Raw genomic sequence first — 12089 nt, 5'->3', positions numbered from 1 at the left:
ACATTGTTTGATTGTTGGGGCCTTGTAATACATAACTGTTATATGCTTTAGAAAACTGATATCCATTATATATATTATTTCAGTGAGTATCTATGTTGATTAATTATTAAATATATATTGTTAGACTGACAATGATATTCTGTGATTGTGATATTTTTAATGACCACTAGATGGCTTTTTTCAGGTGTGCTGCAGGTATGGGATATGGTGGGTGTGGTTTATAAGGGTATTTAAGCTGTATTAACTTCAGTTGTAACTATGCATGATTAAGGACTAAGTCCGAAACGTTGCTATTTTGTGGTCTGGCTTTGATACTGTGCAGATTGCACTAATAAATCTGTTGAAGAAATTCTGGTGGTGCTGCTTACTTTTTGGGATACATATTCGTTTTTGGGTATTGTGCAGTACCCTGTAAGCTTGAACACCTCCCTGTTCCCAGGTGCTGGAAAACCTTTTGGACTTTATACATTACTTTGCACGATTCCTTGCACTGGGTGACTATGGAACAGAATACAGAAAATAAAGAGCCAAAGACTTTTGGGTATACTGATATGGAGGCTGCACGGATTACTACGTTGATCTGGGGCTCTAGAGAGTTTTTAAAATCCACACCTGCACAATCAGCAAAAGGTTGGAATATTTGCAAAACAAACATGCTGCATTTGAACTTCCCGCTGTAACCCTTCCTGAATACCATAGGGTTAAACATATCCCTAGAGGACTCTGTATGAACACTCGCCCTACTCTTATGAAAGAGAATGCAGAATATTGCCAGAAATTTGAGAGGCTGTTGAATTGTTTGTTCGACCTTATGGTCTTAACTGTTGAATACCTCCAGAGGGAAATTGAAAATCAGAGTCATCAGATTGAGGCAATGAAAAAGGAGTTGTCTGACAACCTGTCGGCAGAAGATCTTGATAAACTTACCTCTACCCTGGAAAGACAATTGGGTGAATTGAGAAGAATTATCCAGGAACGAAAGAAGAAGAAATTTGCCCGTGATGAGGAGTACTATGTGTCTGGAACGGTATACCTTTGGTCTGGAGACTCCACGGGACGTTCCGGTGGCACTTCCGGAGGTACTTCCGGTTACAGACACAGACGTGCACACAGAGTGAGCGGAAGCTCAAGCACACAAGGATCCTCATCTGGCTTATCGTTGGGGGAATCTGACATGGAAATCCAGGTGGCCGCAGAGGTGGCAGACGGCACCGTTGGAGGAAAAGGAACGGACTCCAGGAAGAAACAACCACAGATGGGAGAGAAGTGGGTAACAACCCGCAGCGGCAGCAAACCCTGATGAATCTTAGGCAGGTATAACTCTCTGGTGATGAACTGTCCGTGTCAGAGAAGGGGCTATCTTTTTGCCCTCAGCAGGACTGTGATATATTTGAAATGCATAAAGATCTGTATCGTTTCTTTTGGTCTGTGAAACTAAAAAGTTTTTTTGCAAACATACCTGATTGTAATGTCAAGTGTCATACCTCGAGTATATGCATGCAAGAACAGGGGATAAATTTGAAAGCATTGGGTTTGTCTAAAAAGAGTACTTTTACACCAATTCAGGTAAATGCAGAGGTACAAACCTTTATCAAATTGGTAGAAAGGGATGTGATGGAATTGTGTAAACATAATTGTGTACAGAATCACAGTAATGGCGATAAGGGTGTTTTAACCATCAATGAAAGAAGGGCCCTGGCTAACCTCAGAAAGAATAAACAACTAATTATTAAAGGGGCTGATAAGGACGGAGCCACAGTGCTCTTAGATTAACAATATTATGTTAATGAGATTCTCACCCAATTATCTGACAATGAAGTTTATCAGAAATTGACATATAATCCCTTTTTCAGGATAAAGAAAGAAATTCTGTATTGTGTACAGACGGCAGCCAAATATGGCATTATTGATAATGATACTACACAATTCTTATTAAATACAGAGGACATTACACCAGTCCTTTACACCCTACCCAAGGTCCATAAAAGTGTCATAGCCCGTCCTGGATGCCCTATTGTGGCAGGGATGCGTTCTTTGTTATCTAAGGTGTCTATATACTTGGATAGGGCATTGAGACCATATGTAAATTCTAGCTCTTAGATCAAAGACACTGGGGACTTTTTATTGAAATTACAAGATCTACCATTTGAAAGTACTAAGGGGATCCTTTTTAGCCTTGATGTGGCTTCATTGTACACATCGATAACTCATGAAGCTGGCATTGGTGCTGTAAGTGAAATAATGAGCCAGGATGACAGATATAATACCCTACAGAGGGAGTTAATTTTACAATTGTTGAGTATCGTCCTGAGCTGTAATTATTTTTTATTTGAAGATAATTATTACTTGCAGTTACAAGGCACAGCCATGGGTTCCAATGTCGCTCCTACATACGCAAATATATATATATATATATATATATATATATATATATATGAATGTATATGAGGAACACATTTTGTATATGGTCATCCATTATTTCCTCAATATGGCGCCACCTGGTGGCGATACATTGATGACATCTTTGGAGAATGGCTGGGCGACATTGGGACCCTGGGAAAATTTGTTAATGATCTAAATTCTGCAACCTGTCATATTAAATTTAAATTGGTATGTAGTGAGGAGAGTGTTGATTTCCTTGATACTAGGGTACTTAAGAGTACCCATGGTCTTGTAGTGGATCTACATAAGAAAGAAACAGATTGTAACACTCTCTTACACTATAATAGTATGCATCCCTCTTCTTTGATCAGGTCTCTCCCTAGGAACCAACTCTTAAGGGTGAAAAGGATTGTCTCTGAGACAGGCACTATAGAGCAAAGACTGGCAGAAATGGGTGACCGGTTCAAGGTTAGGGGTTATCCATCAACCCTAATACAAAAAGAAATAAAGAATGTGAGACAAATTCCCAGGCAAAATTTATTGGAACATAAAGAGGTGAAAGAGAAAAAGAAATCTAACAGATTAATCTTTGTCAGTCAATATTCAAAATTGAGTAATAGGATACGCAAGATAATTTCCAATCATTGGCATATACTACAGACCTGTAACCCTAATGTAATGGAGTTTAGAGAGCCACCTATGCCTGCCTTCAAAAGAGGCAGGAATCTGAAAGATGTATTGGTACATGCTGATATTGGCCCTTCGAAGGCCATAGTTCAAGGTTATATTGGCAAAAAGAATTTTGGCTGTTTTCCATGCCTTGGCTGTTCCAACTGCAATAATATGATTAAAAGCCCTTCATTTAGCCATCCAAGTACGGGTAAAAAATTTTACATCAGGAGACACTATACTTGTAACACTAACTTTGCGGTGTACTACATTAAATGCCTATGTGGGATGGGGTATGCAGGTGAGACCACCCGCTCTGTCCGTGAACGGATAAATCAGCATAAAAGTAGTATAAGAACAAAAAAATTAGATGCCCCTGCTGGGCACAATTTGACTCAGCTGAGGTTTCAGGTCTTGAAACAAGCAGGACACCTCAGACGAGGTGGGGATATAACTAAAAGTTTAAAAATAAGAGAGGTCTTTTGGATCAGTAAATTGGATACCATGTACTCTAGGGGAATGAACAGGGAGCTAGATTGGTCTCTATGCCTTTAAGGGGTTATGCCATATTAACACTGTTTGATTGTTGAGGCCTTGTAATACATAACTGTTATATGCTTTAGAAAACTGATATCCATTATATATATTATTTCAGTGGGTATCTATGTTGATTAATTATTAACTACATATTGTTAGACTAACAATGATTTTCTGTGATTGTGATATTATTAATGACCACTAGATGGCTTTTTTCAGGTGTGCTGCAGGTATGGGATATGGTGGGTGTGGTTTATGAGGGTATTTAAGCTGTACTAACTTCAGTTGTAACCATGCATGATTAAGGACTAAGTCCGAAACATTGCTATTTTGTGGTCTGGCTTTGATACTGTGCAGATTGCACTAATAAATATGTTGAAGAAATTCTGGTGGTGCTGCTTACTTTTTGGGATACAAGTACCATAAAATGTTAGTGTACCAGAGTAACAGATTATCATTTATAGGTATGAGGTGCAGATTAACTCCCTGTCACCCCTTTTCCTATTTTACCCCTCACCTGCTCATCTATGGTGTTAACTCCATCAGGACCCAGGGTGTGCACAGCCTGTGGGATGAGGTCCGTACGGCCACAGTTCAACATTCGGAATCCCAAATCTTGCTGAAACTTCAGAGCAGCTGCCCCTGCATCCAGGTGTCTGAACGAGCTGAAGCAACACTCTGGCCTGGGGTGGGGTAATATGGTGAACAAGGAAATGACAGAAGGGGCAAATTAGAAGGAACACAGGGTAAGTGATTGTGAAAGGCTGGTAGGTTATAGATGGTCAGAGCAGGAGGGTCATTGTGGAGTCGGTAATAAGCAGAGGATGAGCAGAGTGGGATAAAGTGAGGGTTGAGGACCAAAGAGATAAATAAACCAGATATGCCACATAGACTACTGACTGGCAGTTTGCTCACCTCAGCTGCCGGGGCTCAGTGTCCAGACCTGGAAGGAGCAGTTTGGCTGTCTGCCTGAGGTCGTCTCTGTCTACTGTCAGACTGCGCCGGTGTTCGGCGTATGTGACCGCTACACGTATCCACTCCATTAGGGGGGGCAGCAGGATGAACGGCCTGGGTGAGAGGAGAAACCGCTGTAACTACTGATATCTGACACTGAGGAAATGTTATCACAAATAAAGCGGGACAGGTGCACTGCACTTATTTATTGCACTTCTAGGGTCTGCTCAGTGTAAGGGTCTGATCACTGCTAGGGTCTGCTCAAGGCCATCTCTCAGAGACAAACTCAAATTTTTTTTTTTTTTTAATTATTTTATACATATTAAACAACGTACTTTGAACCTTTAAAATGTATTCCATTTTTAAATATATTTTTTAAAATAACAGATGTCCCAGTGCTTATCTGTCTGTATATGTTTTTTTACAGGCACAGAGCAGTTGATCACTAAGGATAAGTTATGCACACTCATGCACTCACTGTTAGTTTTAATATCAATTTAAACAACTGTAAACAATTCTGTCATCTTTTTACTTTTTCTTGAGATGTTCAGTATGTTGTTGTGATGTCAGTGTGTGTGATGGGTGGTACGTTGTGTAGTTATGTCATAGTGTGTGTTTGTGATGGGTGGTACATTGTGTAGTAATGTCACAGTGTGTGTGTGTGATGGGCAGCACGTTGTGTAGTGATGACAATGTGTGTGATGGGTGGTATGTTGTGTAGTGATGTCACAGTGTGTGTGTGAGATGGGCAGGACGTTGTGTAGTGATGTCACAGTGTGTGTCTGTGATGGGTGTTACATTGTGTAGTAATGTCACAGTGTGTGTGTGTGAGATGGGCAGGACGTTGTGTAGTGATGTCACAGTTTGTGTCTGTGATGGGCGGTACATTGTGTAGTGATGTCACAGTTTGTGTCTGTGATGGGCGGTACATTGTGTAGTGATGTCAGTGTGTGTGTGATGGCAGTATGTTGTGTAGTGATGTCACAGTGTGTGTGTGATGGCAGTATGTTGTGTAGTGATGTCACAGTGTGAGTGATGGGACTGTGTGTGTTTGATGGGCAGTACGTTGTGTACTGATCACTGTGTGTGTGTGTGATGGGTGGTACATTGTGTAGTAATGTCACAGTGTGTGTGTATGTGAGATGGGCAGGACTTTGTGTAGTGATGTCACAGTTTGTGTCTATGATGGGCAGTACATTGTGTAGTGATGTCACAGTGTGTCTGTGATGGCAGTATGTTGTGTAGTGATGTCACCGTGTGTGTGTGTGATGGGTGGTATGTTGTGTAGCGATTTCACCATGTATGTGTGATGGGCGGTATGTTGTGTAGTGATGACACTGTGTATGTGTGATGGCTGGTACATTGTGTAGCTATGTCACCGTGTATGTGTGATGGTCGGTACATTGTGTAGCAATGTCACCGTGTATGTGTGATGGGCGGTACATTGTGGTGCAATGTCACCGTGTATGTGTGATGGGCGGTACATTGTGTTGTGATATCACAGTGTGTGTAATGGGTGGTACCTTGTGTAGTGATGACACAGTGTGTGTGATGTCACTGTGTGTGGTATGTGTTGTGTTGTGTACTGATATCACTGTGTGATGAGTGGTACATTGTATAGTGATGTCACCATGTATGAGTGGTACGTTGTGTAGTGAAGATCTGCAGTACGTCAAGTAGGCATGTCACTGTGTGTGTGTGTGGTGTGCAGTACGTTGTGTAGCGATGTCACCATGTATAATGGGAGGTGTTTGTGATGTCACTGTGTGTGTGATTGGCAGTAAGCTGTGTAGTGATGTCACTGTGTATGTGTGATGGGTGATACGTTGTGTAGTGATGTCACCATCTATATATCATCACCATGTGTGGTGGGTGCTACGTTGTGTAGTAATCATGTGTCTGGTGTTCAATATCTTGTGTAGCGATGTCTTCATGTGTAATGGGAGGTACGTTAGGTGTGTGATGTGCAGTACGTTGTGTAGCGATGTCACCATATGTGTGTGATGAGCTGTTATGTCCCTATTGGATATGTGTGGGACATTGTGTAATGTCAGTTACCTCTCACCTCTCGTTGTGCAGTGCCATCTTTGGAGGGTCAAGATTTGGGTTCTCCATGGATTCCATCTGTGGACATCGGAGGAAGTAGTAGAGCGTGTGCAGGGAGTCTTGTGACCAGGTTATATGAGGGTGAGCCTGATGGGGGTTACGTGATGGGCTCATGCCAGGGCGCTGAGCACTCAGACACTGCATGTGGTGCATGGCACGTGATACTAGGTCGCCTGCGGATAAGAGGGGGAACCCAGATCATGTCACTTATCCTAGTCAGTTGCTGACTATAGTCACTTGGATAACTCTGACACTGGACTCTTGAGGTACAAAGAGAAGGTTGTCCTTGCCCTGGTGATAACACAATAACCATGCTCCTGCCAGGTCAGAATAAGGTTGTCCTGAAACTAGATTTGCTCTATAACGTGGGCCACTTGGGTGTCAGAACCCTAAATCAGCCTATATCCCTTAAAAGAATAACGCTAAACCACCTGATCAATGAACCCTGAGATGCCCAACTCAGTGCATTTTAACTGAAGTGAGGAAGTCTATGGTACCCAGTTCAGGGCACCAGCCTGCTCATTGTAAGGTCAGTTAAACAACGGGCATTTTAGGTAATCATGCTGCACAGAAAGATGAAAAGAATATATAGGAATATATATTTATATTTCTTTTTAAAGACACGATGAGTCCACGGATCATCATCCTTACTTGTGGGACTTCACCTCCTGGTCAGCAGGAGGAGGCAAAGAGCACCACAGCAGAGCTGCTATACATATCTCCTCCCTTCCCTCCAACCCCAGTCATTCTCTTTGCCTACGTTAGTGATAGGAAGAGGTAAAGTGAGGTGTTAGTATAGATTCTTCAATCAAGAGTTTATTATTTTTAAAGTAGTGCCAGAGTGTGCTGCTTTGTTCTAGGGTGTAGCCGTAGTCCATATCAGTCTCTACAGTAGAGCTTTTGGTGGCTTTAGAGCAATAGGAACTGGTGGGACATAATTCTCACTGCGCCTCCTATACCTTTTTGCTGCCCTAATCCAGATAGCATAATCCCATTTATACTCAGGCTTATCTTTTTCCACAGGGCTATGGGAGGGAGAGGACCTCTTACACCTGCTGGACTGTCCTGCTGTCGGACAGCATTTAAGGTAAGTGCTAACCTTATTCATTCTGGAAATAAAAAGAACTCAGAGTAAAGTGGGCACTTAATCTTTATTTGAAAGCTGTGAGTGGCTTACATAAGACTCATTCAGAGGCTCTTATGTTGGGACATTAATCTCTCTTACATAGAGGGCTTTTATTGGGACAGCCATAAGTACAGGCACTGGGGCTAAAGGGAGAAAGCTTGGTCACTTGCTAGGTTCCTAATTATAAGCATTAGCAGACTATAAGCGATATAATGGTGGTTTCTATCCCTTAGTTTTCTATTACTACGTTGTAGAGACGTGTTTGGGAATGTTAAGCCCATGATGGGCGGGGCTTAGTTTTGCACGCTTCCTCTTGGATATTGCGCAGTCCTAAGCAGACAGGAGTGGATGCATATGTGGCTCTACTACCGCATGTCTTTCTGTAGTTTCAGACAAGCGGTTGTAGCGCTTTTGTGTTTCTGAAGTGGATGGATCGTTTTCCCTGCAGTGACCGGATGATGAAACTACAAGAGTTCCGGTCAGGGAGTGATTCTGTTGGCAGGTAGGCCCCTCAGCAGAGTTGCTGAGGTGTATAGGTGTCTAAAGTTAATTTTATTTAACTGCTGGGGTACGTTATTTCTGTAGTATAGAAAAAGCAGTAACAAAGTTGCAGTTTTAAAATTTAAAGGCACAGTATCGTTTGTTTTTTCATCTATTTCTCTGTCATCAAATTTGTTTTCCTTGAACAATTTGATTAGCCTTAGATATATGTTTTTCTCTTATATTAAAGGGGTTACTTTTTTGATCTCTTAAAGAGACAGTAACATTTTTTTTTATTTATTTATTTATTTTATATTTTTTTTTTTTTTTTGTACTTTAGTATGGACATAGGAGCCGTGCAAAATGTTTCTTGCTCCATGTGTTTGGATGCTAAAGTGGAACCACCAATCACTTTTTGTCCTTCATGTATTGAGAGGGCTTTGAGTTATAAGGAAAAGATTTTTCATGAACAAAATTTTTCAATGGTGGATGCTTCTCAGGAATCTAGTGAGGAGATTCAGAGTATGCCGCAGCTTTCTCCCCAAGCGTCCCCAGATTTAACGCCCGCTCAAGCAGTGCCCTGTACCAGTGTCTGCTGGAGTTACCTTAAACATAGCTGCGGTTATGTCTTCTACAATTTCTGATGCGTTGTCTGCTTTTCCTATGTTGTAAGGCAAGCGTAAGAGGAAGGACAACAATATTGTCAGTGAAGTTTCTGATGCAATAGTGGCAATCTCGGATGTACCCTCTCAGGGAACTGAGTTGGAGGGTATGGAGGTTCTTTCAGAAGGAGAAATTTCAGATTCAGAAAATGCATTACCTTTGACTGATTCGGAGGTTGTATCTTTCAGGATTAAACTAGAACACCTCCGCCTGTTACTCAGGGAGGTGTTGGTGACTTTAGACAACTGTGATTCTATAGTAGCCATCGCTCCTGCGAAGTCGAGTTAATTGGACAGATATTTTAAAGTTCCTTCTTATTCAGACGTTTTTCCAGTACCAAAACGAACTTCGGAGATTATTTCCAATGAATGGGAGAGACCAGGTATTCCTTTTTCCCCATCCCCTATTTTTAAGAAGATGTTTCCTATAGTGGACGCTATCAGATAAACTTGGCAGACGGTTCCTAAGGTAGAAGGAGTTATTTCCACCCTAGCCAAGCGAACCACTATTCCCATTGAGGATAGTTGTGCTTTTAAAGATCACATGGACAAAAAGTTGGAGAGTCTACTTAAAAAGATTTATGTTCACCAGGGTCTGCTATTGCAGCCGGCTGCGTGCATTGCTACGGTCACTAGTGCAGCAGCTTATTGGTTTGATTCTCTGTGTGAGTCTCTCAGAACTGAAACCACTTTAGAGGAGATCCAAGATAGGATTAAAGCTCTAAAGTTGGCTAATGCCTTTATTACAGATGCTTCTCTGCAAATTACTAAACAAGCAGCTAAGAGTTTGGGGTTTTCTATCCTAGCCCGCAGAGCTTTATGGTTAAAGCCCTGGTCTGCGGACGTATCTTCCAAGTGTAAGCTTCTGGCTATTCCTTACAAGGGGAAGACCTTGTTTGGACCGGGCCTGAAGTAAATTATTTCTGATATCACAGGAGGCAAGGGTCATCTCCTTCCTCAGGATAAGAGAAGTAAACAAAAAGGACGACAAAGTAATTTTCGTTCCTTTGGGAATTTCAAGGGGAATTCTTTCTCTTTCTCCTCTAAACAGGAAGGGAACTATTTGCAATCTAAGTCTACCTGGAGACCAAACCAGTCTTGGAACAAGGGTAAACAATTCAAGAAGCCGGCTGTTGATTCCAAAACAGCATGAAGGGCATGCCCCAATCCGGGACCGTATTTGGTAGGGGGCAGGCTCTCTTTTTTCATTCAGGCTTGGGTTCGGGACGTTCAGGATCCCTGGGCGGTAGAAATAGTGTCTCAGGGATACAAACTGGAATTCAAGAATTTTCCTCCCAGAGGAAGATTTCTTCTTTCAAGATTATCTGTAAACCAGATAAAAAAAAAGAGGCATTCTTACATCGTGTAAGAGACCTCTCCTCCCTGGGAGTAATGGTTCCTGTTCCAGCACAGGAACAAGGGCAGGGGTTTTATTCAAATCTGTTTGTAGTTCCCAAAAAAGAGGGAACTTTCAGACCTATTATAGATCTCAAGAGTCTAAACAAGTTTCTCAGAGTTCCATCATTCAAGATGGAAACTATTCATACCATTCTGCCATTGATCCAGGAGGGTCAATTTATGACGACAGTGGACTTGAAGGATGCATACCTTCATGTTACTATTCAGAGAGATCATCACAAGTTCCTAAGGTTTGCTTTTCTGGACAAACACTTTCAGTTTGTAGCTCTTTCTTTCAGACTGGCCATGGCACCCAGAATTTTCACAAAGGTTTTGGGGTCTTTGCTGGTGGTTCTAAGACCAGGGGGCATTGCGGTGGCGCCTTATCTGGACGATATTCTAATCCAGGCGCCATCTTGTCAACAAGCAAGGTCCCATACCGACATTGTACTGTCCTTCCTGAGGACTCACGGGTGGAAGGTAAATCTCGAAAAGAGTTCCTTAATCCCGAAAGCAAGGGTTACTTTCTTGGGAACCGTAATCGATTCTATATCCATGAGGATTTTTCTGACAGAGGTCAGGAAATCAAAGATTCTAGATACCTGTCGAGCCCTTTAGTCCAATCCTCGGCCGTCAGTGGCCCAGTGTATGGAAGTAATCGGACTGATGGTGGTGGCAATGGACATCATCCCATTTGCTCGGTTTCACTTAAGACCTCTGCAGTTAAACATACTCAGGCTGTGGAATGGAGATTATGCAGACTTGTCTCCTCGGATAACCCTGGAGCAGGAGACAAGGGATTCTCTTCAATGGTGGTTGTCTCTGGATCATCTATCTATCCCAGGGAACATGCTTTCACAGACCATCCTGGCTGATTGTGACAACAGATGCCAGCCTTATAGGGTGGGGAGCTGTCTGGGGTCCTCTAAAAGCTCAGGGAGTGTGGACTCCGGCGGAATCTGTTCTTCCTATAAAATCCTGGAACTGAGAGCGATCTTCAATGCTCTTCTGGCCTGGCCTCAGTTGGCTTCGGCCCAGTTCATCAGATTTCAGACGGACAAGATAACGACAGTGGCTTACATCAATCATCAAGGAGGAACGAGGAATTCCCTAGCGATGACCGAGGTAGTCAAGATAATCCAGTGGGTGGAGGCCGATTCTTGCCATCTGTCAGCGATCCATAACCCAGGGGTGGACAACTGGGAGGCGGACTTTCTGAGCAGACAGACTTTTCATCCGGGAGAGTGGGAACTCCATCCGGAAGTGTTCTCCAACCTGATTCTCAAATGGGGTCGAGTTGGATCTTATGGCATCTCGCCAGAATGCCAAGCTCCCAAGATATGGGTCGAGGTCCAGGGATCCCCAGGCAGAACTGATAGATGCTCTGGTGTTTCCTTGGTCTTTCAATCTTGCATACCTATTTACTCCGTTTGCGCTTCTTCCTCGAGTCATTGCTTGAATCAAACAGGAGAGGGCATCAGTGATCCTCATTGCTCCTGCGTGGCCTCGCAGGATTTGGTATGCAGATCTGGTGGACATGTCATCCCTGCCACCTTGGAGACTTTCGTTGAGGAAGGACCTTCTCATTCAAGGGCCCTTCCTTCACCCAAATCTAATTTCTCTGAAGCTGACTGCTTGGAGATTGAACGCTTAATTCTATCCAAGTGGGTTTTTTTTTATTCGGTCATAGAGACCATGATTTACCATAAGGTATGGCGTAAATATCTTTTTTGGTGTGAATCCAAGGGCTGCTCATGGAGTAGAGTTAGGATTCC

The 12089-nt window shown here is 42.6% G+C and overlaps 1 protein-coding gene across 3 annotated transcripts in view; it reads right to left on the bottom strand.

Annotated features, from left to right (window-relative positions):
- ABTB2 (ankyrin repeat and BTB domain containing 2) overlaps positions 1 to 12089 on the bottom strand; it is a 222824-nt gene that overhangs the window by 127239 nt on the left and 83496 nt on the right. For all 3 annotated transcript variants that reach the window (XM_053720534.1, XM_053720535.1, XM_053720536.1), the window contains 3 exons: positions 6608 to 6821; positions 4504 to 4656; positions 4106 to 4271 (listed from right to left, as the gene is read on the bottom strand). In XM_053720534.1, coding sequence (XP_053576509.1) covers positions 4106 to 4271; positions 4504 to 4656; positions 6608 to 6821 — 533 coding nt within the window. The remainder of the gene's footprint in view (positions 1 to 4105; positions 4272 to 4503; positions 4657 to 6607; positions 6822 to 12089) is intronic.

Source organism: Bombina bombina, chromosome 7 (genome assembly GCF_027579735.1).
Source record: "Bombina bombina isolate aBomBom1 chromosome 7, aBomBom1.pri, whole genome shotgun sequence".
NCBI classification, from domain to species: domain Eukaryota; kingdom Metazoa; phylum Chordata; class Amphibia; order Anura; family Bombinatoridae; genus Bombina; species Bombina bombina.
This window is presented reverse-complemented; position numbering and strand designations above follow the sequence as displayed.